General features: G+C 41.9%; 1 protein-coding gene across 3 annotated transcripts in view; it reads left to right on the plus strand.

Moving 5' to 3' along the window:
- The window catches only part of igsf9a (immunoglobulin superfamily, member 9a), a 110,383-nt gene that overhangs the window by 59,192 nt on the left and 26,880 nt on the right, over positions 1-24,311 (plus strand). For all 3 annotated transcript variants that reach the window (XM_049603483.1, XM_049603485.1, XM_049603484.1), the window contains exons 8-13: positions 9,972-10,117; positions 12,184-12,326; positions 13,937-14,077; positions 14,561-14,677; positions 16,858-17,008; positions 18,629-18,740. In XM_049603483.1, the coding sequence (XP_049459440.1) occupies positions 9,972-10,117; positions 12,184-12,326; positions 13,937-14,077; positions 14,561-14,677; positions 16,858-17,008; positions 18,629-18,740 (810 nt within the window). The remainder of the gene's footprint in view (positions 1-9,971; positions 10,118-12,183; positions 12,327-13,936; positions 14,078-14,560; positions 14,678-16,857; positions 17,009-18,628; positions 18,741-24,311) is intronic.

Genomic DNA, 24,311 nt, shown 5'->3' on the forward strand with positions numbered 1-24,311 from the left:
TTGGGCTTTCATAGTGGAGCACACTTCTGTGTTGTAGTTTCCTGTAAAAATGTCCGTGAAAAAATACATGCCGAGCAGTCACTAGTGCGTGGAGCGGAATCTGCGCAGTCGTAAAATCTGAGCTTTGCATGCACAGGGCTTCCAGACGTCCGCTTTGAGTCCGCGCAGACCTCCGCGGAGTCCGTTCCGCATACGGCCCGAGTATGTTCGGCCCTTAAGGTTACAGTGCTAACGTTAGATAGTAGTGTTAACATTACTAGTAAGTGGAAACGCACAAGGAAGATAATGTTTATGTTTCAGAGGCTACGCTACAGTAGGCTAACGTTAGATAGTAGCGTTAGCGTTACTAGTAAGTGGAAACACACAAGGAAGATAATGTTAATGTTTCAGAGGCTACGCTACAGTAGGCTAACGTTAGATAGTAGTGTTAACATTACTAGTAAGTGGAAATGCACAAGGAAGATAACGTTAATGTTTCAGAGGCTACGCTACGGTAGGCTAACGTTAGCCATTAGTAACTGGATGCTGTGTTGTCTTATAACGTTATATGTTATATTAGAAGCAAACTGTTACGTGAGCGGTTATGTCAGTCTAGTCGAAGGCTTCCACATGGGGGAGACAGACAGGACGCCCGGCCAATCATTGCATTCGGTCCAAATGCAATGATTGGTCGGAGTTTTCTTAGAACCGTATGAGAATGGTACAATTAGGAGTTTTTATCTCTGGTGAAATTCACTTAAATTTTGGTGTGCCATCAGCATATTAATAGCATTTTAACCTTAACAAAGAAAAGTGTAAAATTTCCAGAAAGGTAAGTGTTGCTTTAAGTTAACATCGAGAGAAGTTACTCCAAATATTGTCAAGGGGCATAGATGGGGCAACCAGAGGAGTGGGCTGTTGATGAGCATGTCCTTGGCTCTGGATAAGGTGACTGGAGGTGAATGGGGTGGAGGAAGATACGACAATTCCACCTAAAATGACAGCTGACAGGAGCAGAGAGGAGAACAGATTTAAAGTTTGGCAGCAGCAACATGAATGGCTGAAGGAAATTGTGGCAAAGTTTGATTAGCTGACCAGAAGAGGGAACACCCATAGTCAGCTGATAGAGAACGTGGTGGGAGTGGGATAGAGAGAGAATGGTGAATGGATATAGAGCTCCATTTTAATAAGTAGAGACTTGTTCTGAGAGAAAAGTATATTAATTTGCATGTGCACATAAGTAGTTGATGTGGCAACTACACCCCATTGTGATGTCATCTATTCCAGGAGGGTGGTAAAAGGTTGTAGATTAGGGATCAAACCACCTGATATGAGTCGATCTTTACCTGACCAGGCAGCAACAGGCATGTACGAGGAATGTACATTTTACATATAAAGATTTAAGATGAAGCCATGAATGAGATCAGTTGACTGTGATGTGGAGCTTGAGATCAGAATAGGTTGACGACTTAAGGGACAAGCAACAAGAAACAGCAAAAGACTCGCTAAAACACAACCAGTTGTGTCGTCTGTTGGTCTTGAACAGTGGTCTACAGTTTGGCAGGGGTCTCACATAGGTGTCACGCCATCTACCATCCCCTCTACCTTCTTTTAAAACATTGATATGATATGTATGAAATGTGCCAATGTAGTGTATTTGTGTACCTCCTGCAACTGTGCTGAAAAGACACTATGTCACTTAGTCTAACTCATCCGTTTAAAATTTATTAAGGCTTCTAGTTATGCATCATTGAGGACGTGGCAGCTTTGAGTGACAGGCTGTGTGTGAGGCGTCACCAGGTGCATCTCAAAAAATCAGAATATCATGGAAAAGTATTTTTTTTCTCTAACTGAATTCAAAACGTGAAACTTTGATATATTCTAGATTCATTACATAAAAAGTGAAATATTTCAAGCCTCTTTTGTTTCAGTTTTGATGATTATGGATTACAGCTGATGCAAATCAAAAATCTAGTATCTCAAAATATTCATTTATGCACCTAATCCTTGGTCAGGGCTACCCTGTGGCATGGAGGCGTGCGGGTTGCTTTGATAACGGCCTTCAGCTCATCTGTATTCTGGGGTCTGGTGTCTCTCACCTTCCATTTGACCATACCCCATAGCCTCTCTGTAGGGTTCAGGTCAGGCAAGTTGGCTGGCCAATTAAGCACAGTAATACCACGGTCAGCAAACCAGTTACCAGTGGTTTTGGCACTGTGGGCAGGTGCCAAGTCCTGCTGGTAAGGGAAATTAATATCTCCATAAAGCCTGTCCACAGATGGAAGCATCAAGTGCTCTAAAATCTTCTTGTAGATGGCTGCATTGACTTTGGACTCGCTATAACACAGTGGACCAACACCAGCAGGTGACACTGCGCCCCAAATCATCACTGACTGTGGAAACTTCACACAAGCAACTTGAATCCTGTGTCTCTCTACTATTCATCCACACTCTGGGGCCTTGGTTTCCAAATGAAATGCAAAATTTGCTTTCATCTGAAAACAAGGCTTTGGACCACTGAGACCACACAAACAGCCAGCCCTTTGAGTGATGACCTTCTGTAGCTTACTCTCCTTGTGGAGGGTGTCAGTGACTGTCTTCTGGACAGCTGTGGAGTCAGCAGTCTTCCCTGTGATGTGGTTGTGTGTACTGAACCAGACTGAGAGATTAAAGGCTCAGAAACCTTTGCAGGTGTTTTGACTTAATTAGCTGATTAGAGCTCTTCTCAGGACTGTGAGTCTGGAAATTAAACAGTTTTCACTTTCTGAAATAACTGACAAGAAATACTGAACTTTGTCACTATATTGTAATATTTTGAGATGCACCTGTATGAGTCAGTTTCACCCCTCGCTTCTCCACAGCTCCACCCTCGCATCCGAATAGGATCACTTCTGGCTCCACGATGAAAAAGATGCCAAACTCATGGCTTTGAAACAGGAGTCCTCAACATTGGGTAACGATACGGTGGCTATGCCCATTATTTAAATACGGTCTGTGTGTGAAACCAGCAAGAAAATTGTGTGTTACATTTCCTGCACACGTCCTTGTGTGTGTGCATGATACAAACAAAACAGGGAACCACTCATAAAAACATTGCTCCATAACTACATGTCATCAAAAACTCCACAAGGTACCTGAAGTGATTTTTAATGCGAGTAAGTAAGTGTCCATTAAAGCTTCACTAATCAATATTTTCTATAACAATTACTGAAAGACTATTTGTAATGTGAAAGGGGTCATGAGCCCACAGGAAACTATCACCCACCTCTGATGGACTATAGAGCCTGTTAGCCTATTTTAGCTCAATGTTTAGGTTTAATGGCACATTTTCCCAGCTGGTGGGTCGTGGTCCAAAAGTCGCAGATCCATTCTAAATGGACCCCAAGTGACTTGCAAATGTGTCAAGTGAAGTACAGTAAATTTCCAGCACAGAGCTTTTATTCTGAAGTGCCATTTCCTGCTGTAGAGTGAATGACAAACAGACAGTTATTTGACAGCAAACTAGCTAGATGGCATGGCTAAATGCAAGTATGACACTAAATCATGTGCTGTGTCTCAAATCACATACTTCCGTCAGTACAATACTCTGTGCACTATGTATTTATTGGTGTAGTGTGCGGATTTTGACAGGGTGGTGCTGTCTTAAACCAAACAAGTTGCACGTGCACTTAGCGGAAATGACAACCACAAATGGGCTAGTTAGCAAACTAGCATTAGCATTCGCGTTATCGTTCGCGGAACCAAATCATTACAGACTGCTAAATTAACCCAATAAACATACTGCTGGCTTATATCCGACAACAGTATAGTGGTGCTTAGTGCAAAAAACACATGTATGTGTACAATGCAGTGACGTTCATGGTTGCACAGTCCTCGGGCGCCATTTCCAGTTTGAAAAGTGATCCCTCCCCTTCGGCTACGTAGCCAAGATGGCGACCATTGAGGACGAGAAGTGTCCATAGTTCCACACTCAACTTCATGACCGTTTTGAGTGCACCATCCAGGTACTCATAGTGCACTGCATTTTTCCATACTTCTCAGTGTGAACGCACTTATGCACTCAAAATATTAAGTGTAAGTACAGAAGTACACGATTTGAGTCACAGCAATCGACTGTATATAAAGATAGACGACATGACTACTCCACAAAAGTGAAGCCGAAACATCTGGACCACCCCCTGGTGGCTGGCTGCAGTATAGGTCTATAAACCCCACCTCCTCCATGTTAGTGGATGGGACATGGGCCAAACTAAAAGCTCAAAGTACGCGTCAATAAATTTTTCCCAACGATGGTTTCTGTCATTTAAGGGAGTTTTTGTGACTCTGACAAGTCTGGTTTTAATTAGTTATTTGATGCTATTAAACAGGGATTTTACAGCATGATTGACAACTGTGTGAGATAATCAATGGACTCGGATTCAGTAGCGCTGCTTGCAACTGGTTGAATGGGTGTATGGGCGGGAAACTTTGTATCGTGGAGATCACTACTGCTCAAACTCTGGCTCCCAATGAGGTCACCAGAGCAAGATGGCAGCAGTTGTATCCAGGATATTTTAGCTTCACTTCTGTACAGTGGTGGTAAGTGGAGACGCATTGTCCATCTCTATACAGTCTATGGGCAGAATGATTAATACTGTGTGGACCTTAAACTAATGACTAAGGAGATGCCTCTACCCTGTGGCTGGACCAGTTGGGAACCACTGTTCTACACTACAGATATTTTTCTAAAATGAAAGTTAATGTTGTTTTTGACTTGTCATTCACCCAAATGACCCCAAAATAAATGACTGCACAACTTAATGTAGGCCACATGTAACAGCCTCTACCAAAAAGACAGGGAGGAGATGGAAAAAAGTACAACTCCACTCATGTTACTTTAAAAGAAAAATGAAGTTGACCTGAAACTGTGGAAGCACTGAATGAGCTTTACCGTAGGAGAGGTTTTACAATAGCAGTGTTCAGTGCCAGGGAGAAGATCCGAGTGAGCGGAGAATGGTTCATGATTGCCAGCACATCATCCACCAGACAATTGAACACTCTCTTAAAAACGGTGGCTGGGATAGGGTCAGCTAAGCAGGTGGAGGGCTTAATTTGCATTACTTCTCCTCCCGAGCATTTCTCATCACACATATCATTATTCATTACAGCCACACTCAGGTTAATACTTAACCTGATTCTGATGTGGAAAAAAGTTTCAGAGAGGCTTTTTGGAGCTGATATATAATACTGTTAACAGCTGAGGAGAGCACATGAGGATTATTCTGATCATCTGTAACGAATTTTGGGAAATAAGCTCTTTTGTAATTGCTTTGTTAAAAATAGTTGGTGCTCTCTGAGAATGTCAAAACGGACTTTCACTTTAGTTTTTCTCCAGTTACTCTACAGAATTCCTGCAGTTTTTTTTAGGTGCAAGATATTCACAGTTCCATGGCGGTTTTTGTTTTTTATTTGAAGGAGTTTAACGAGCATATGAAAAGCTGATTATAAAAACTAAAGCCTCATAGGAAGAGGGAGGAATTTGAGGGTAAAATGTTTTATGCTTAAATATTAGTTAAAGAACAAACAAACATGCATCCAGTGTGAACACAGCGTTATGCAATTATAAGATCGGGGGCAGATTTCAGTCAGCAGGTGGCTGTATCAGTAGTTAAGCTTTTTAATTTATGCTAAAATCACATATCTGCTGTCATTAAAGCCTGTGTTTGGTTTGTTTGTGTTCACATCACAAATGAACCACACCAGGGGCCTGTATCACAAAGTGAGATCAACCTTTCCTGGGTTACCCAGACCTATCCTGGGTTGACTAACCCTAACAATGGCAGTCAGGATAATCGGTATCACGACGCTGGATATCAACTCCGTAACTCAACCCAGGGTTGCTTTGTCAAGAGCCGTGAATGCGCACGCAGTGGACCAATCACAATCATGAGAGAAGCGCAGCGTCACGGAGCGTCGTCACAGAGCGCCGTCACAGAGCGCCGTATGCGAGGGAAAAAAAGTATTTCTTGTGAGGAGCAGAGATTAATTCGACTAAAATATGAGGAGGAGAAAAGCAACATTACAGAAAAGGCCAACAATTGTGATTTGTGATATTGGGCTTTATAAATAAATTTGATTGATTGATTGATTGATAACGGGATGAATAATGTTTAGTTTTAGTTTAGATTAGTTTATTTGCGCGTCATGTTAAAAACAGACAGTAGGCCTATAAAATTTACAAGATTAAAAAAAGAAAAGTGCCGGAGAGGTTAGAAGCCACTCAAAGCTTATCAAAGAAATTCCCCTGTCAAAACATCAGTGAAATCACATAATAGAGAAGAAAGAAAAACAGGTCAGGAAAGAAGAAATAGAGGAGGAGAGAGGGAAAAATCAAGACAAAACAAGGTAGCAAATAAAATGATGTGTAGGTTAAATTACTCATCACTGGTTCAAGTAGCTACAATACCTGTACCTGTACATCTGACACTGATCACACCCTTGAATCCCATGAAACCAATGCTGCACAGATGAATTGCGTGTATTACAATTATTGTCTAACATCATTGCGTCTGATAAATTGGTCTTCTTTGTCATAACGTTATATATGCTACAATAAAGCTTAAAGCTGACGTCACAATTAAATCATATCAACACCAAATTGATAGTCTGAATAAAATCATCCTGATATTGAGCTGTGTTAGAAATTAACAGCTGCGCAAAAATATACCTAGTGTCTCTCTTTAAAAAACAAAAAGGAAAATCCCTCAAACACCATGAAGTGTAGACATGATAGGCTACTTTCCACATTTCCAGCAGCAAAGCTGTCAATTAGGCCCATTATCTTTAACAGGGATCATTTCCTCCAACAAAACAAAATGTTGACACTAATTAATGGTGCTATTAAGTGTCCGCAAATGATCAGTTTCTTTCTTATGAAGGGGTGGGATGAAATTTCGTCTTCTTTCCACTCCTTTTTGAACAATCTTTTCATTGTCTGTTGTTGTTGTTTTCTTTTCTTTTTTAATGTACAACATAAACTTTCAAATTAAAATGAATCAAAATAATTAAACTTCCCGTCATGACTGGGCTGCATTTCTGTCAGCGGAGTCATTTTTTTTCTGAACAGCCGATTGGCCAGTGGGCGGTGCTTTTTATAGGATCAGATTCAACCCTGAACTTACCCTGCTCCGGAACAGGATAGCCGTTCAGAGTAAGTTACCATGGTGATCTACCCCGATAAGAACTGAACCGGCTTCGTGAGACCGAAAACCCAGGGTTAACCCTAAAGTTACCTCGCTAAGACAAAATCCTGCTTCGTGATACAGGCCCCTGAGCTCGCTTGGAAGCTGACCAAGGGTGCTTTCACACCTGCCCTGTTTGGTTCGGTTCAGTCGAACTCAAGTTTGTTTGCCCCCTAAGTACAGTTCGTTTGGGCAGGTGTGAACCAAAACAACCGGACCGAGACCTTCTTGAAGAGGTGGTCTCGGAACTCTGATGCAGTTCGTTTCTGGTGAGAACGTATTCCGACCTGAATCTGAACCAACTGCAGTCACATGACACATTGTTTGGGTTAAACATGAGCATGTTACAGTCCTGGAGGATTATTAATGTGCACCTCCTCCTGTACTGCCTTAATATGCACATTCAGCACATCCAATGGATCAAAACATTGTTTTCTAGTTGGAGCCGCGCCTCGTTTTCAAACTGTATGCTTTGACTAAAATGAACAATGACAGCAATATAGTCCACGATGAGCAGCGCTAAAATCAACCTGCGTAGTTGTCCCTCCACTGTGACATTAGAAAGTGTCACATTTATCTTGCAAGTGTACTCTTCTTCAACGTTTGCTTTACTTCCTGGATTTTTCCCACATGGAAATTCTGACCAATCAAGAGCAGCTTTCTCACACAAGGCATTTGATCTGGTCCACTTGTAAATGCTGCCGTGAGAACACGAACCAACTCTAGGCAATTATACAACCTTGTGACAAAATGAGTCCCTGATTCAGACCAAAGCAAGACAACTCTAGGTCTGGTGAACAGTCATTTAAGTTATGCTACTACAATAGGATTCATCCTCTGGGTATCAAGGAGATTTTTGTCAAATTTCAGGGCAGTCCATCGATCAAGATGGGTCTTGCATATGTTGCCTAGTTGGGTCCCATCCTTATACCCAGTGTAACCCTGCATGAAACCTATGTGGGCCAGTGGCATGGGCAGGCATGAAACCCTTGGACTAACCCACCTGCAGCCCATATTTCAGTCCATGTAGTGCCCACAAAAGGCCCGTTTCCACTGAAGAAGTTCCTGGTACTATTTGGGGGGCAGGAACTACTACAGGAATGTCCTCTCGCGTGTCTCCACTGAGAAAGTGGAGTAGGAGGAAGGTTCCTGTAAAGTTACTGGGCTCTGTATGTGACGTAACTGTTGCGCGACCGTTTTGACCGGGGCGACGTAGGGGCGTAGGGACGCCATTAGCCGTTAGCGGTGTCTGTAATAACTCCGGTCACGGTCCGTGAAATTTTTTTTTTTCCAGCGGATGTCTGACTTACAACATGATTGAGCTAACTGGAGTAGTTTCATGTCGTATCCGACAACGGGAGGCTTTTAACAGATGACGTCCTGATGTTAGCTTTGCTGCTGCTGTTAGCTGTCCCTGTCAGCTGATGCTTTCTAGACATTGTGATTTCCCAAAACTGAATAAATACCACACATAGCAACACAAAACTGCTTTGCTAGCTCAATCACGTTGTAACTAAGATATCCGCTGGCTAACGGTTAGCCTAGCTAAACTACGATAACCATGTTGTTATTTACAAAACGTCACATCCCGCCTTGAGTATATCCAATCAGCACCAAGTAATTCCCAAGGCCCAGCCAGAAGTTTCTGGGGGCTGTTCTGAGTACCTACTCCGAGGCAGGGACTTATTTAGCCCCTGTAAAAGTTCCGGAACTCTGTCCCCCGGGGGTGGTTCCTGCGGTGGAGACACGCGTTAGTTTTATAGATGAAATAATAAATCAACAAATAAAAAATGATAAAAAACAGAAGGATTAATCCAAAATGAAAACAATCATTAGTTGCAGCCTGAATTTACACATCTAGTGTAAGAGGAGCAGCATTTGTTTAGTTATATTTGTATCCGGTCTTTCTTTGAGCTCTGGTTTGGTCTCCATAAAGTCCAGATAAAAATATTTTTCTCTTTAGCCTTTTCATTTTCTATGTTTTTCACCAGCTTGTCATTGTTCTCATTGTGTCTGTCATGTGATGGTGGGCAGGTAGCGTGCAGTGGGTGTCTCTGCTGCCTGCTACTGCAGGAAACACAGAGATTGAACAATACAGTAAATGTGTCATAAAACCATCTCAGTGTGTTAAAGAGCCTAAAAAGCCCTGCAGAGCTGTAGAGTTGATGATGATTCTTTGTGGGTTTGTCCCTGCAGGTGACCCCTCTAACATTAGTCATTTGATTCATTGTTAATATAAAAATATTGGTAAGTGGTGCTTTAATAAAAGCAGCATTCAGCAGCACAGGTTGACGCTGATATCAATGCAAAGAGAGAATAACAGGAGTAGTGTGGAGAAATATCCGGGGTCAGTTACAGTACATGATTCATCTGACCTGTATGGTAATTAGCCACAAATGTGTGGCTGTGAGTCGTCCCACAAATACATATCGTAGTGTGCATGTGTCACTTGTTAGGAAGGTGTTGCAGCCTGGTAGAGTCCTCGTATTTTCTCTTTGGTTTCTCTGTAAGTGTAAGAATGTATAAATTGAGTGGGCACTCTCCTCTTCCCACTCTATCTGAAATGAAATGAAATTTCCTTAACCTCCATCTGCACACATTGGTGAATAACTCTCACAGAGGGAAAAAAAAAACAACCTCCTACACTGTTGATGCACTGAGAGCCTGTTTGACTCGACTAGAACGGAGGAGCTGAATTACCTCTCACTGTTATTCTGAAGCAGCTGGTTTCTCCTTTACATACTGAAGAATTCCCGTGTGTTTTTTCTCCAGGTCTCTGAAGTCGCGAGTGAAGATCATGGTTGATGGAACTCTGCTCGTCTCCAGTCTCATCCCTGAGGATTCTGGGAACTACACCTGCATGCCCACCAATGGCCTGCTGACCCCGCCCACAGCCTCCGCCAACCTCACAGTGATGCGTACGTTTGTGTGTGTAGTCTGCAGTCGTGGGCTCTCATAAGACATCAAACACTTCTTTTATCTTTGTCTGTTTCTCCAGAGTTTCAACACATTATGGTGCAAGAATTAATTCTGCAACCATCAGGGATTTTTTAAAATGTTTTTGGCTTATTAGCACTAAAACACTGGTACTCTATTACTCATGACACCGCTGTGTCGGCAAATGTAGGATATCAGATTATATTAAGATAGATTATATCCTACGAGGTCTAAAGCCCTGTTTCCACCAAACACTTTCAGTATGGTACCTTTGGAACCAACAGTAACCCTTCAGACATGGTACCTAGACCCTAGCATCACTCACTGCTCCGTCCAGCACTCACTGTGTTTCCTCATTACCGGTGACACAGATGGGAGTCTGCACCTCGTTTATCGTCCGCAGATCAAGGCTGCACGGCAACATTTTCAGAACAAAACAGGCTGCAGTGAGAGTCTCTCTCCATGGGATATTTAAAATAACAGGTTTGTGCATTTAGACTTCTCAGGCAAGCTCAGGGGTTTAGTGTTGCCGGAGCCCACAGGAACAATGCTCCAGAAAGGTTGCCAGCAGTCGGCCCAGTGAATTAAGTAATTTTCTTTAGAGCAGCTGTAATCGTAGCTCCAATATTTAGGGCCTCTCCCAATACCCACACTTCCCCTAGAAATATCCACTTGCACTTGGTTGTGCGCGTACACTTTTAGGCAAGTGGTGTCCCAAAACAGACTTGAGGTAGTGGAAGTGGTTTCCAACACTTTAAACCCGCCCTAGATTCCAAGAGAGCCCCGACCCACACTTTAAAAGAAGTGGAAGATGAAATTTCCCAGAACACCTTGTGAAGTCAGGAACTTCAGCAAGTTTTGGAAAACAGTTTGTTACTGTACGATCGGACTGTAGGCTATACACACAACAGATGGTTGGACTAGCGTAAACTCATCAGCAACTCAGTTGAACACAGCGTCAAAATATTTAAACAAATCGACTTAGCCGAACAAAATCGATCAGAACTAGAAGACGTCGTAGGCGCCTCCTGTTTTCAGCATTTCTTCTCTGTTGATTCATCAGACAGAGAAGAACAAACACAGCACACGCCACAACACAAGCGCTGGAGCCGGCATTTTCAAACCTGAATGACAACTGGTATCTTGCATCGCTGCTATGGTGACGTCTCATTTCTTAGGGAAAGATCTCTACCCTAGTATTTCACTCAATACCAAGTGAAAGATTTAAGGGGTAGAAATGGGACTGGGCCTTAGTACCAGATCTGTGTGCTAGGTACCCCGACAGAGGGGGGGCCAAAAATGGGGGCGGTACGGAATGGTTCCATTGGTACCATCCTCAACTTTGCACAGTGGAAATGGAAAACAGGCATATTGAACTGTACCGTACTGCTCGGTGGAACCGGGGTTTAAAATACTAATTAAGAGTCATTTTATACCAGGCTGAACAGCATATATATGAATGCAGTGGTGTAATGGTAGTTGATGAGGTGGATGCACTACTAGGAAGAATGGTAGGTTACTGAAGACAAAGAGGAGATATACCTTGTATACCCTCCACTACACCACCATATAAATAAAATGCCATATATATATGTGAAAAACAAGCATTTCTTTGTTTGTCATCTAACCATAATTGAAATTTAAGCCTGTTTCATCTGTTTACAATTGTAAACAAGCCTGTAACAGCAACAGAAAACAGCATGGTTTATTGATGATCAGTGTTTGGAAATGACAGCAGCAGGTCCTACTATTCATGCGTTTGAATCTTGGTTCCTCTGAACATTTCACTGCTGTTCGCAGACCTGTAAAACCCCTCAGACACATTCAGTCAGCTGTAAATGAAAGGAGCAGCACCTGTAATCAAAACAGGCTCTCGGGATATTGATTACAACAAAACAATCTGTTCTCAAAATGATTCACAAGTTATGGATCGTGGCACAGTTTATTTGCACCAGTGCTTCCCATGGTATTAAATCACCGATGTGCATCTAAATTGTATTCATTATTTCAAAGTAAACTACTTTTATCTCTTCTCTCCTGTGCTCAGACCCAGCCCTGGCTCTTCCAATGCCCCCAGAAACGTACCTTCCCACAGGTATGGAGGGCGTGGTCACCTGCCCTGCGGCTGCTCAGCCTCCGCTGCTCCGTGTGGACTGGACAAAAGATGGAGAACCACTCGACCTGTCCTTGGTAATAAAAATGATAATTTCCAGATGGATGGGCAGTCATCATAACAGTGCCCGACCTTTACTATGTGCTCCAAGTCAAATTTCTGTCCTCTCGTTTTGTCAGGCCAACACTATCTATTGATTCCTGATACTGCAAACATCACAGGGAACCAGCAGCTGAATCCACTCATTTTCTTTTAGCTGAGAAATGTCAGGCACTGCAGCTGACGACAAGCATCTATGAGGCAGCCGTCAGCAGCTCATCATGCAAAAGCTTTTCTAACAATCAGCCCACTCAACTTGCCTATGGAGCAGCAGAGTAACTATTTTCTTGCTATCACAGCGTGAGGACCGAGGTAGACGTTATGATAGATTTTCTCAGGCTTTATAATGGGACGTTTCCTGTGTCTGCTGATGGAAATATCCTTTCAGCTTTTCAATTGGACAGTCATTCAACCACATACATCTTAGAGGACAGGGATGGTGTGTGCAATCTTAAAAGCTTTTGAAGCAATCCCCAAGGAACTCCTTACTGCCCCTTGCTCTCTTGGTTTTTTCTTTTTTTCCCACTTCCACTTCAATCCGCTACTCACTTTGTCTGTGGGAAGGAAAGAGAAACCTTTATAGATGAAGGGCAGGGGGTGTGACTTCTCACAACCTCACCACAAGATTTTTTTAACCTTTTTCTTTCAGATCATGATGCAATATTTGAACGTACCTCTGTTTCAAAATAATAGCCCATGATGGCCGCTTTTAAACCATTATCTTTGTTTTGCGTGCCAAAGATCCGCCCACTTCCTCCCCCTTTTGCATGCTGAGTTGACCCCCCTTTGCTCAACACTTTAGTCTGAGCGATGGACATGTCGCTGGATGAGACGCGCCGCAGGAAATGTGATACGTTCCCGTAGTGCGGGACACAGACGTTGGAGTCAGGCTGTTATTCTGCCAATTATTCCAATTCCATGCTGGATGTCACAGGCCCTCATACACGCAGTAATACATTCTCACAGCCTCATTCTGGGGAGGATAATAGCAGTTTTGACTTCATTAAACTGAGTGGGAACCTTTCGCTCAGTCAAAGCACAACACGAGGCCTCCGCTGTGGCTCATTGGGAAAAAATTACATGAAATTTTAACTGCTCTTGATGCAAATGCTTCAAAAAAGTAATTTTGAAGCTCCTCTGAGCATTTCTGCTCTGTGGGTTGGGAGTCACCTCCAAAATGATCAAGGGAATATCCCCCCAAAACATTTTTTTTAATTATAACAGATCACTTTATCTTTTTCATGTACTTTAGATATCATCTTGCAAAAGCTGTGACAACATCAATAAATAATGAACGGTTTTAGAGAAGTTTGGAAATAATCTACCCAGTTGGGACTTAAGTACTTAACCACTTCAGGACTATGGCGAGCAGATAATAAGAAATTATTTCTGTAAATCCTTCAAACGCAGCTGAAGAGCTCATACGTGCACTTTGGAGTTGTTGCAGATTTCCTGCTCTTTAAGCTCTCGGCGCTCCTCTAAGTTAAGATATTTCTTTGCCACTAATTCAATGTATTATTTAAGAGTGGATGTGTCACTTCCTTTTCTTTGCAGTCAGAGTGGTGTGAACATTGTGTATTTCTTACAGTATCCAGGTTGGACCTTGACACCAGTGGGCTCGTTGTTCATGACCACAGTCAATGATGATACAGCAGGCGTTTACACGTGTACGCCATACAACAGCTACGGCAGCATGGGTTCATCTGAGGCAACGAATGTAATTCTACAGGTCAGTGTTCATTCCAAGCCAACCAAGCCAAATTACAGTACATGTACATTTCACAAATTACAATTACAATTGTCCAAAACCTGTACTGATATTATACTTGTACGTGACATTAAGTCATTAAAATGGTGTCAGCCAGGCTACATCACCACTGTATCTGTCTTTCTAGTTCTGCTAAACTGTCATTCTACACCACCGTGTGTGTATATTAATAAGCCAAAACTGCATCCGTCACAGCGAATTAAAAAAACTTAACAGAAACGACATTTTATTGACCTTTTCACTCCGACGTGTGAGCCCTCTGGCATTAATAGAAGTCAACTCAGACTCGCTACAATAGCTCCGCTATTGGGGAGTTAATTGTGTGGCTAATCCTTTTGTTATTAAGATAATCTTGTCCAAAGCGGCAGTAATCCAGTCTTAAAATCCATTGTTGCTATTGCTGCAATCTCCTTGATTCTGCTATATTGCTTTGGAAACTCACAGGACCCCCCATCATTCAGCGTCACTCCAGAGGAGCAGTACAAACAGGAAGCCGGTAGAACACTGCTCATCCCTTGTCAAGGAAACAAGGACCCTACAATTAAAGTGACCTGGAGCAAGGTAAATTACCCAGTACAGGTTATTCAATTACTAAGCAGTCCTGTATTATTCATGGTGCTGCAGATGTTCACAAGGACGTCTTTTTTTGCAGTATGTACAAGGAAATGTCAAAATGGTAATAGAAATGTGCACATACTAAAACATTTGGTGCAGTCTGGATGTATTTAGACAGTGACAGATATTCTGATGTTTTGTCTCTGTTGTCTTATAGTTGTCCTGTTGCACTGTTCAAAATCTGGGGGAATAGGTGTATGAAATGGCTTATAATTTCTACAGTATTCATCCTGTATGGATATTAAAGGGACAGTTCACCCCAAAATAAAGAAAATACATATTTTTCCTCTTAGTGCAGTGTAGTGCTATTTATTAATCTACATTGTTTTGGTGTGAGTTGTCGAGTGTTGCGATATCATCCGTCGGCCCTCTGTTGAATGTAATTGAACTAGATGGCACTTAGCTTGAAAAACTTAACTTTGTTGTGAGCAGTTTCACGTAGGAACTATTTTAGTTTTACCAGACTACATCTGCCAACATTTCACTGTGCTGAAGGAAAAGTGCATCTACTGCTAGCTCAACTAGCACCACTGAGCTAGCTAACGTTACAGCTCAGCAGAGGAGGACGCCATTAGTGATACGGTTGGCTGATGTAGTTCAGTAAAAGAAAAAAAACAAAACGTTAAACTCTTTGAGCAGCACAATCGAAATGCCATCTAGTTCTGTTATATTTGAGCAACGGTCAATATTTCCAACACTCAACAACTCACACCGAAACTGCTGGACTACACCCGCCACCTTTATCACTGTGCTGAAGGAAAGGTGCATCTACTGCTAGTTCAGCTCGCACCACTGAGCTAGCTAACATTACAGCTCAGCAGCGGAGGACGCATTAGTGTTTACATCTCATGCTGTCACAAGGCCCTCGTCCATGAGTAGATGCACGCTTCCTTCTGCACAGTGATACGGTTGGCTGGTGTAGTTTGGTAAAAAAAACAAAAAAAAACCTTTCAGCCCTTTGAACAGCACAAGCAAAATGCCATCTAGTTCTGTTATATTTGAGCAACGGTCAATATTTCCAACACTCGACAACTCACACCAAAACAATCTCGACCGATAAGTAGCACCACAGGTAAGAGGAAGAATGTGTATTTTTTGATTTTGTGGTGAACTGTCCCTTTAAACACCCTTAGAGACTTTGTATTTTCATATCAAAATCTCTCTCTTCCTGGAAAATATTAAATTATTTTTTATGTCTCATCCTGAACTTCAAGAGGTATGTTTAAATATATTTAATTAAATGTGGGGCTACGAGCTTAACCAGTCATGTAAAACTGCACCTGACCTTTAGCTCGTGGGTCGTAGCAGCTTGCAGAGCAATATCATGGTGGCAGGAGGTGGTTGTCACTTGGCAAAAACATGGTTTAGATTCGCAGAGAAGCAAGTTTGAGGTCTATTTCTTTACATTTCTACTTCATCCTCCACCTCCTGTTATCTATCTAATGACAACCTAACATACTACATTCCACTCAGAAATGCGGCACATTACATATGTTAACGACCATTTCACTGCCATTCTGGTAGTGCTGCCCTCTAGTGGTTGCAACGTGCTCCTTACACAACCTGTGCTGTGCAGCATTTCACAATGTAATGATGAATGTGGTCAGAAGTGGAGCCTTTCAATCCACTGAGATCAGTGCATCAATGATTTTCCTTTGTAGAGAGTTAGTGAGCAGCTGCTTCAGCAATCAGCACTCTGACATCCTGTTTTAGCACGAACACACCCACTTCCCCAATTCAAAACATGCTTTCAAATCCAGACGCAAAGATAATGGGACCAGAATCAGTCGATGGTATAGCAAAGTGGTTGAGCATGCTGTGTAATTAACTAAGTCAAATTTAGTGATTAGGTGCTCATTATTTTATTTCAAATCCAATCTGCTGGAGTGTTAAGCTAAAAAAAAAGAGAAGAATATGTCGCTGCCCCAGTACTGTCAGACTACACTGCAGACTGTTGGCACTTTCCTCAGATTCTAATATTGAGTAAATTTAGCTTGAAAAGTGATCCATTGTGTTGGTAATATGATTGATTTTTTTCTTCTGTCTACCCCAGCTGTATCTACTGTACATTTAGACATATGCAAAGAGTATTCTCTCTGAATATGAACGGTTTTGTGTTCATGTAGGTTGACTTGGTTCGTCGCACATCTTACACCATAGAACGCAACGGTTCTCTGCTACTGCAGCCTCTCACTAAGGACCACCAGGGGGCGTGGGAGTGCACCATTACTAATCGCGTAGCCTCAGTGAAAGCCAGCACACAAGTCTTTGTCCTGGGTGAGTGCAAACAGAAAGATTCCTCCCTGAGAATACCATGACAAAAGTCTTATTACCAGGGTCATGGAAAACCTGGAAAAGACATAGCATTTCTCAATCACATTTTCCAGGCCTGGAAAGGTAATAGAATTAGTAAATATCACTGAAAGTTTTGAAAAAGTCTTGGAATTTTGTTGTGTGTAATGACATTTTTACAGTAATCTACCGTTAATAACCTTTCACGTAATGTAACCTAACACCAAATTTATTTTCTTTAGCTGTCGACGTAATGTAATTTGCGTTGATATGTGATGTTTTGTTAACTATCACATTCATTACTTCATTTTCTCCACGTTCACCATCTCTCTAGTCATGTATGCCAGCTAGCTGAAGATATGTTTAAAGAGAGTTTGAATCTGTTACACAAGGTAAGAGTTGAAAGAAAAAACAAGTTATTATGGGTCCTTGAAAAGTCATGGAAAAGTTTTGAAATTTTGTCCATGAAAGTGTGTGGGAACATGAGCTGTTCATATATTTATCCCCTTACACCAGGAAGCGATGATGTGTTTGTGTGTGCTTGTGTGTATTTGCAGCTAATCTTGCAAACTATTGGACCAATTAGCCTAATATTTTGTGTGCACATTTATGATTGTATGTTCAAGAGCCTCTCATGGTTGTGGTGATTCACAGATATTGAAAAACCCGTTTTAATGACTGTTTTATACCGTCACTGACTGCTGACTCCTCACTTCTCTTACCTGGCTGCTAGGGGTCCAAATTTTCCGGAAATCCGCTCAGTTAAAAACAACAGGCTTTACTTTACTCTCCATTTTGTCATCTTTACAGCCATGTTGACTACGGAAGACAGGAGGGACAATTCACCAGGCGCAGCTGCAACCCGGTTTCGTTTCGTTTGCTAAATGGCATCATACCGCACAGGAAGCATCTCAGAAGCAGAACGTTTTGCCTTCCTATTTTTGTAGACCTGTAGATTTTGTTGCATTTGTCATTTTCCCATAATATTTATGCTTCTACCAAAAGTAAATAATTCCTTTTGGTGTATTTTAATTGTGTTCATTGTTGGTATTCCCGACTTTGTTGTGCTGTAGCATACAGACAAAGTTAAAACCCTTCAAAGTCCAATTTTTGATCAACTTTGATCAAAAGTTTGTGGCTATGTTTTAAATTAAAAATAGATTCACCAAATTAATTGTATCTGTTTTCCACATACAGTGCCTGTTAACAGGAGAACTCGCTCTGCTCTGTGCATCGTGCTGTGGCTCTTTCAAAAATAGACGAGTATTTTTATTAGCTTTCGGGTAGCTTCCGAAACATGTACCAGCACATTTGCTGAAATTAAGAGAATTGTCTAGAGAGGCCGCGTTCAGCCCGGCCAGCCGCCTGGCGGAGATGTGCATTCTACTCAGTGCACTTTTCTAGTTTGTTTCTTTTTTCAAATTATTCTCTTCATACCTGTGTAAACCTCTATTATACCCAGCACAGGCCGGATGCCTGTGCCTCCACTCCGCCTCCAACAGATAAATGTGGTACATCTAGAGATGGCCTCTAAACTTTAGTGGTATCAGGTAGTTGAAGTGCTGGCAGATATCCATCAACTCCTCTCCATTCCTTCCATTACAGGAACCAGTCCCCATGCGGCTACCGCGCTGTCCGTCTCTCCAGGGGTGAAGCAGGCCAACATTTCCTGGGAGGCAGGCTTTGATGGAGGATCAGCACAGACATTTTCAGTTTGGTGGGTGTAAAGCCTCCCACTTTCTTCTCGGGCTGTAACCATGGCAGCCATCGGTTGCACTGGTTTTACTCTATTGATCTCTGGGATGAGGAATTCATTTATCTGTTATCACCTCTTGGCAGCAACAATAAAAAACGCTGCTGCTGAGCACAACTTTATAATGCAGTGGCCATGTCGGCTACAATGGGCGGTTACTGAGACAAAAGAGAGCGGAATTCATTACTTTCATAGGAATTTGTGCCGTTATATTGGCTTAGATCACACAGACGAACGTCCTCTGTTTACTTAAAGGCGAAGTGTTGTTGATATGCCTGCGATGTCTTATCAAAGAGACATGGACAGGGCAGAAGGAATGTAAAGCAGCAGTCAGTTGCACCCAGTTGGATAAAAAAGAAAATGATCTAACCTGTTAGGAATGTGTGCTCCTTTCACATGCGCACGATAACTTGTATTACAGTTGCATGGTGTGACAGCCATTTCTGGGAATGATGTCTTTAAAACATTGTTAACAATGTTATTTTATTGAAATGACATTTTTTAAAATAGGATTCACTAAACTATATTTAAAGTTTTATTTTTTAAATGTCTGACAATGCAGAAAACTTCTCCTAATGCTCATCCTAATCACATTGTAACCTGGGAGCGCCACATCAGATGGAGATGAGATGAGCTATCTTAATCCCTGAGAGGGAACTGGGTCATCGCTGCAGCAAAGAGCAGCATAGAAATAAATATAAATTACATCAAAAAAACATAAAAATAGATCAGCCAATCAGTTCAAACAACCCTCTAAAGTCTCAGCTACTCCCCGCTCTGACAGCCTGACATGTTATGACCCCATATTATGAAGGATAGTCAAAGTAAAAACACTCTCTATTGTGAGACAAACAAAAGAGCAACACTTTTGCTTTTTCTGTGCTGCAGGAACGTCAACAGGATGTAATGTGAATGATTTCCCGTTGACATTTTAATGGCAATCTTCTTTTTTTTTTCATTACAGCTGATAATTGTAGCATAAAGGTCTTGTGAGCACTCAGTGATTCCCAGCAAATGAAATTTCAACGCCCCTTGTTTGACAGCTGTAAAAGCTCTGCAGGCAAATATTCACACCACATGCCTGTAAAATCAGTCACTACAGACGAGAGGAAAACCCCACAAATGTCATGTATTGCATGTATTGCTCTTAGAAAGTGACCGTATCTCTGCACTTTGCTGTATACATTCATTCAGTCAGTCAGTCGCAAGGGGGCTGGAGCCTATCCCGGCTGACATTGGGCGAGAGGCAGGGTACACCCTGGACAGGTCGCCAGACTATCACAGGGCTGACACATAGAGACAAACAATCATTCACACTCACATTCATACTTCTGGACAATTCAGAGTCACCAATTAACCTGCATGTCTTTGGATTGTGGGAGGAAGCTAGAGTACCCAGAATACACCTCTCATCCAAGAAGCTTCTTCAGTTCTAACGGACTGGTGTGGAGTCGCAGGCTTTACACTCCGTGTGGGTGTGAACCCTTACAACCTACCTATAGTGCAGCCTAGACGACTTTACACCCATTCACACCTGGTCCCATCTGACCCTAACGACACATATTATGGCCAGGTGGGTCAATGACTTACATGTGACCTTAACAACGCTGAAACTAAGAGATCACATGTGACCTCTAAAACTCTGTAAGGGTTCACACCAGAACTAGCGCCATTGCGTTTGATTGTTGAACGTCAACAGATGTGACGCCCAATGGCGCTTAGCGTGCCTTTAATATTGAATTAAAGCCAAGTCCTTTCGAATCATCCGTCGCAAGTCAAAGTCAAGTCTCAAGTCATGAATATAAAGTCAAAGTCAAGTCGAGTCTTTTATCAACGTTAGTCAAGCAAGTCTCAAGTCATCATATTTGCGACTCGATTCTGACTTGAGTCAAGTCATGTGACTCGAGTCCCCCCATCTCTGGTTCACACCAACATGTGGTTTAAAGCCTGCGACTGAGCACCAGTCCTTAAGAACTGAAGAAGCTTCTTGGTTGAGAGGCGAGGCATCTTCAAGAAACTCAAGCAAGTCCAGTTGCCTACGATATAGCACTTATGATTACCATTACGTGGATGACTGAGAATCTTTACCGACACAACATGGTGAGAACAAGCAAACTCTACACAGAGTGGCTCCCCCACCCCAAGGTTCGAACCCCTCACCATGGCTTTGAACCAGGAACCCTCTTGCTGTGAGGCGCCAGTGCTAACCACTGTACCATTGTGCTGCCTGCTTTATACATACTGCTAAAAATCTTACTATCATCTTTGATCAGTAGATGACTTTTGACCATTATGTTACTAATCTAATGTAGCCCTGTTTTCTACAGCTAAGAAGTATCGCAAAAATCAGATCTTTCTTTCCTTCTCTGGATTGCGAACCATTAATTCACCCTTTCATTTTCTCCCATCTAGATTATTATAATTCTCTCGACACTTGCCTCAGTCAGACTGCTCTAAATTGTTTATAGTTGGTTCAAAATACAGCTGCCAGGCTATTTACTACAACTAGACGTCAGTCCCATGTTACAACTGGTCTTGCATCCTTCCTTTGGCTTCCTGTTAGATTCAGAATAAACCACAAAATGCTGTTGATTACATATAAGGAGCTGCAGAATCTTGCCCCCAGGTACATTTCTGATCTCCTCGTTCCTTTTATCCACCCCATGCTCCAGATGTGAGCAAAACGTGATCACATATTCACTGTTGTAGCCCAAACTCTCTGGAATCATCTTCTCCAATTCTTCAGATTTGCTGAATCTTTTGACTGTTTTAAGCAACTTCTAAAACCCAATCGTTATAGTTAAGCTTTGTTATAGATCTCCATGCCTGTCTTATGTTTGGATTTGTTTCTGTTTGGTCTGTCTCTCACTGTGTTCTGTTTTATTTTGGGTTCAAGTCCCAAAGAGGCAGAACCCTATTGAGTTTGAGCTTTATTATTATTACTATTTGCTGTCTTATGCCGTGGCTCTCACGGTAAGTGAGCTGGAATGACCCAGAAACATAAAACCTGGCCTCATAACTGGAAATGTGCAAATGCTTCCCAAGAAATCTGACAAATGCCCACATGGAGGCGCTGTAATTAACACCTTTATGCTTCTTTTTGGATTTTGTCATTATTAACGCCACATTTGGTACAGCATTGTGGGACTGAGATACACATTTCGACAATAGATGAGCAAGACTGGTCTGACAACATGGCTGTCATCAATCAGAAAGTCTGCAAAGGGCGGGGCTTGCAGGGAATTGGCATTAACTCATTAACAATTCGTCCCATCACCATAAATCTTGGTTGATATCTTAAATCCATGTTGGGGAATTTGCCTACCTCAGCATTTTGAGCCTGACCTATAGGGGGCTCCACAAATGCCAAAAAATATGTTCCTCAAAATCTGATGGACAGAATTGCACCAAATTTGGTACACATTCTCTGGGGGCAAATATCAACCAATACTTATAGTGTCATAATGATTGGTGCATGTAGACATAGCCCATTGTTATTTGTCTTCTTAAGCTGTTGTTTAATTTACTACTAGTCCATACCCATTGAGTACAGCATACCATATCATGACTTAGTCATACCAAAAATTAGAAAAAACACCAACATTGGTCCACAGGGGGAGACACAGCGATCAGTCGCATTTTAGCCATTTTGAAGCATTTTTCTGTTGTTATAGTGCCACCCAGTTGCCAATTAGAGTTAAATTTCTCCAGTCACTTTGAGGCTTCTTGTTCTACATATCAATCAATCAATCAATTTTATTTATAAAGCCCAATATCACAAATCACAATTTGCCTCACAGGGCTTTACAGCATATCTACCAAGTTTAGTAAAAATCCATATGGCGGTTAGGCTTAGATAAGAAATTAGCTCTCTAGTGCCCCCATTTTGTTTGATGGGGTCAATAATGGAGGGGTCCCCTCAGATTATGTGTGGTCATATGCCTACAATGTTGCGTGGTGATGGCTGAAACCCTTGAGATGTTATACACCTTTATGTGATGAGCCACGCCCTCCGTAATATTCATTGCCTTATAGAAGCTCAGTTTGAGTAAGTTTTCCAACTTTTGCCAAGAGGGAACTTTAGATATTGGCCCCTAGATTATGTTCACCCAGTTTCATGCAGATCGCTCAAACTTCCTAGGAAGAGATCGATTTCAAGTGTTTTTCAAAAAATTCAAAATGGCGGAAAATCTATATAACCGGAAGTTATGGGTTCTTGAGGCAAATGTGTTCCTCACGAGGAGAGGCATCTCTGTGCAAAGTTTCATGTCTCTGCGACATATGGAGCATGAGATATGCCCATTCAAAGTTTGCGATTTCAGTTGGTTGCTTTAGCGCCCCCCTTTGGCCAATTGATGTAATATTGCCTCATTCGCATCCTCCCATGACCCTCTACCACTGTGCCAAATTTCACATGGATTGACCAAGTCAGTGAGGAGAAAAACGTGGAACAGACACACAGACACACCCACAGACAGAGTTTTCGTCATTATATAGTAAGATGAGCTGGAACAAGCTGGAGACGAGATGTGAAACTTCTCCCCATCAAATTTGATCCCATCTGGCCTGATGGTGGTGCTATAGTTAACAGGTTAAAAAGGCCATGCCCCTTACACGAATTTTAAATACATCTACATCTCAGTGCCCTGTACACAGAAGCCTCCTGGATTATAAAGGCCACCATGAGGGATTCTTTGCTAATTTGTCATGATGTGAGAAACAGTAATATCAGTAGACACTTTTGGATTTTGACTCAATCAACACCAAATTTAGCATACAACATTAAGAGATATAGATACACAGTTCTAATATAAATGAATGAGATTGGTCACGGCCATCATCAATCAAAAGGTCTTCACAAAGCAGGGGCTTCCTTGGCAAGAAATAGCCCATAACTCAAGTAGTCTTGAAGTGATCCTAATTAAACTCTGTAGAGACATTCAGCACAAAGATTTGAGCATATGAACCAAGTTTTGTTCACATCCGATAAAGGGGGAGCAAAAGGCGAGACTTCGAGAGTGTAATTATTGAAATACTTCATACATTGTAATGATGAATCAGTTGTGTGTGATTGGTCTCGCTCCTTTAGACAAATCAAACCAGCTGGAGTGACTTTGCTCAGCATTGTGAAGCCCAAAATCCGCTCATTGCCTCTTAGGGCTTTGATTTTGGGCAGTTGAGCGGTTTTCCTCTGTTGACTGAATCCACAGTTGTCGCTTGTTGTTATACTGCAGTTTACTTTTACTTTATCTTCATTAATATTTTTTTTGTATGTGAGAAGCACTTTGTAACTTTGTTTTATATAAATATAACTCTGGTTACTTACTTAGATATGACCTGTTTTACGCACTGCAGTAACATAAGGCTGAATTCAAATTACTCTCAGCTGTCTCACAGACCTAAAATGACCTTACAATTATCCACACCGGGTTAATATGACATTCTGCCCTTTTCTATTTTCTCACAAAAGAACATCACTTCTGTTCAGTCAAAGCCACCGTCTTCAAAAAGTAAAACAAGGCCTTCCTTTCAGAC

The sequence above is a fragment of the Epinephelus fuscoguttatus genome, linkage group LG18, assembly GCF_011397635.1.
Source record: "Epinephelus fuscoguttatus linkage group LG18, E.fuscoguttatus.final_Chr_v1".
NCBI lineage: Eukaryota > Metazoa > Chordata > Actinopteri > Perciformes > Serranidae > Epinephelus > Epinephelus fuscoguttatus.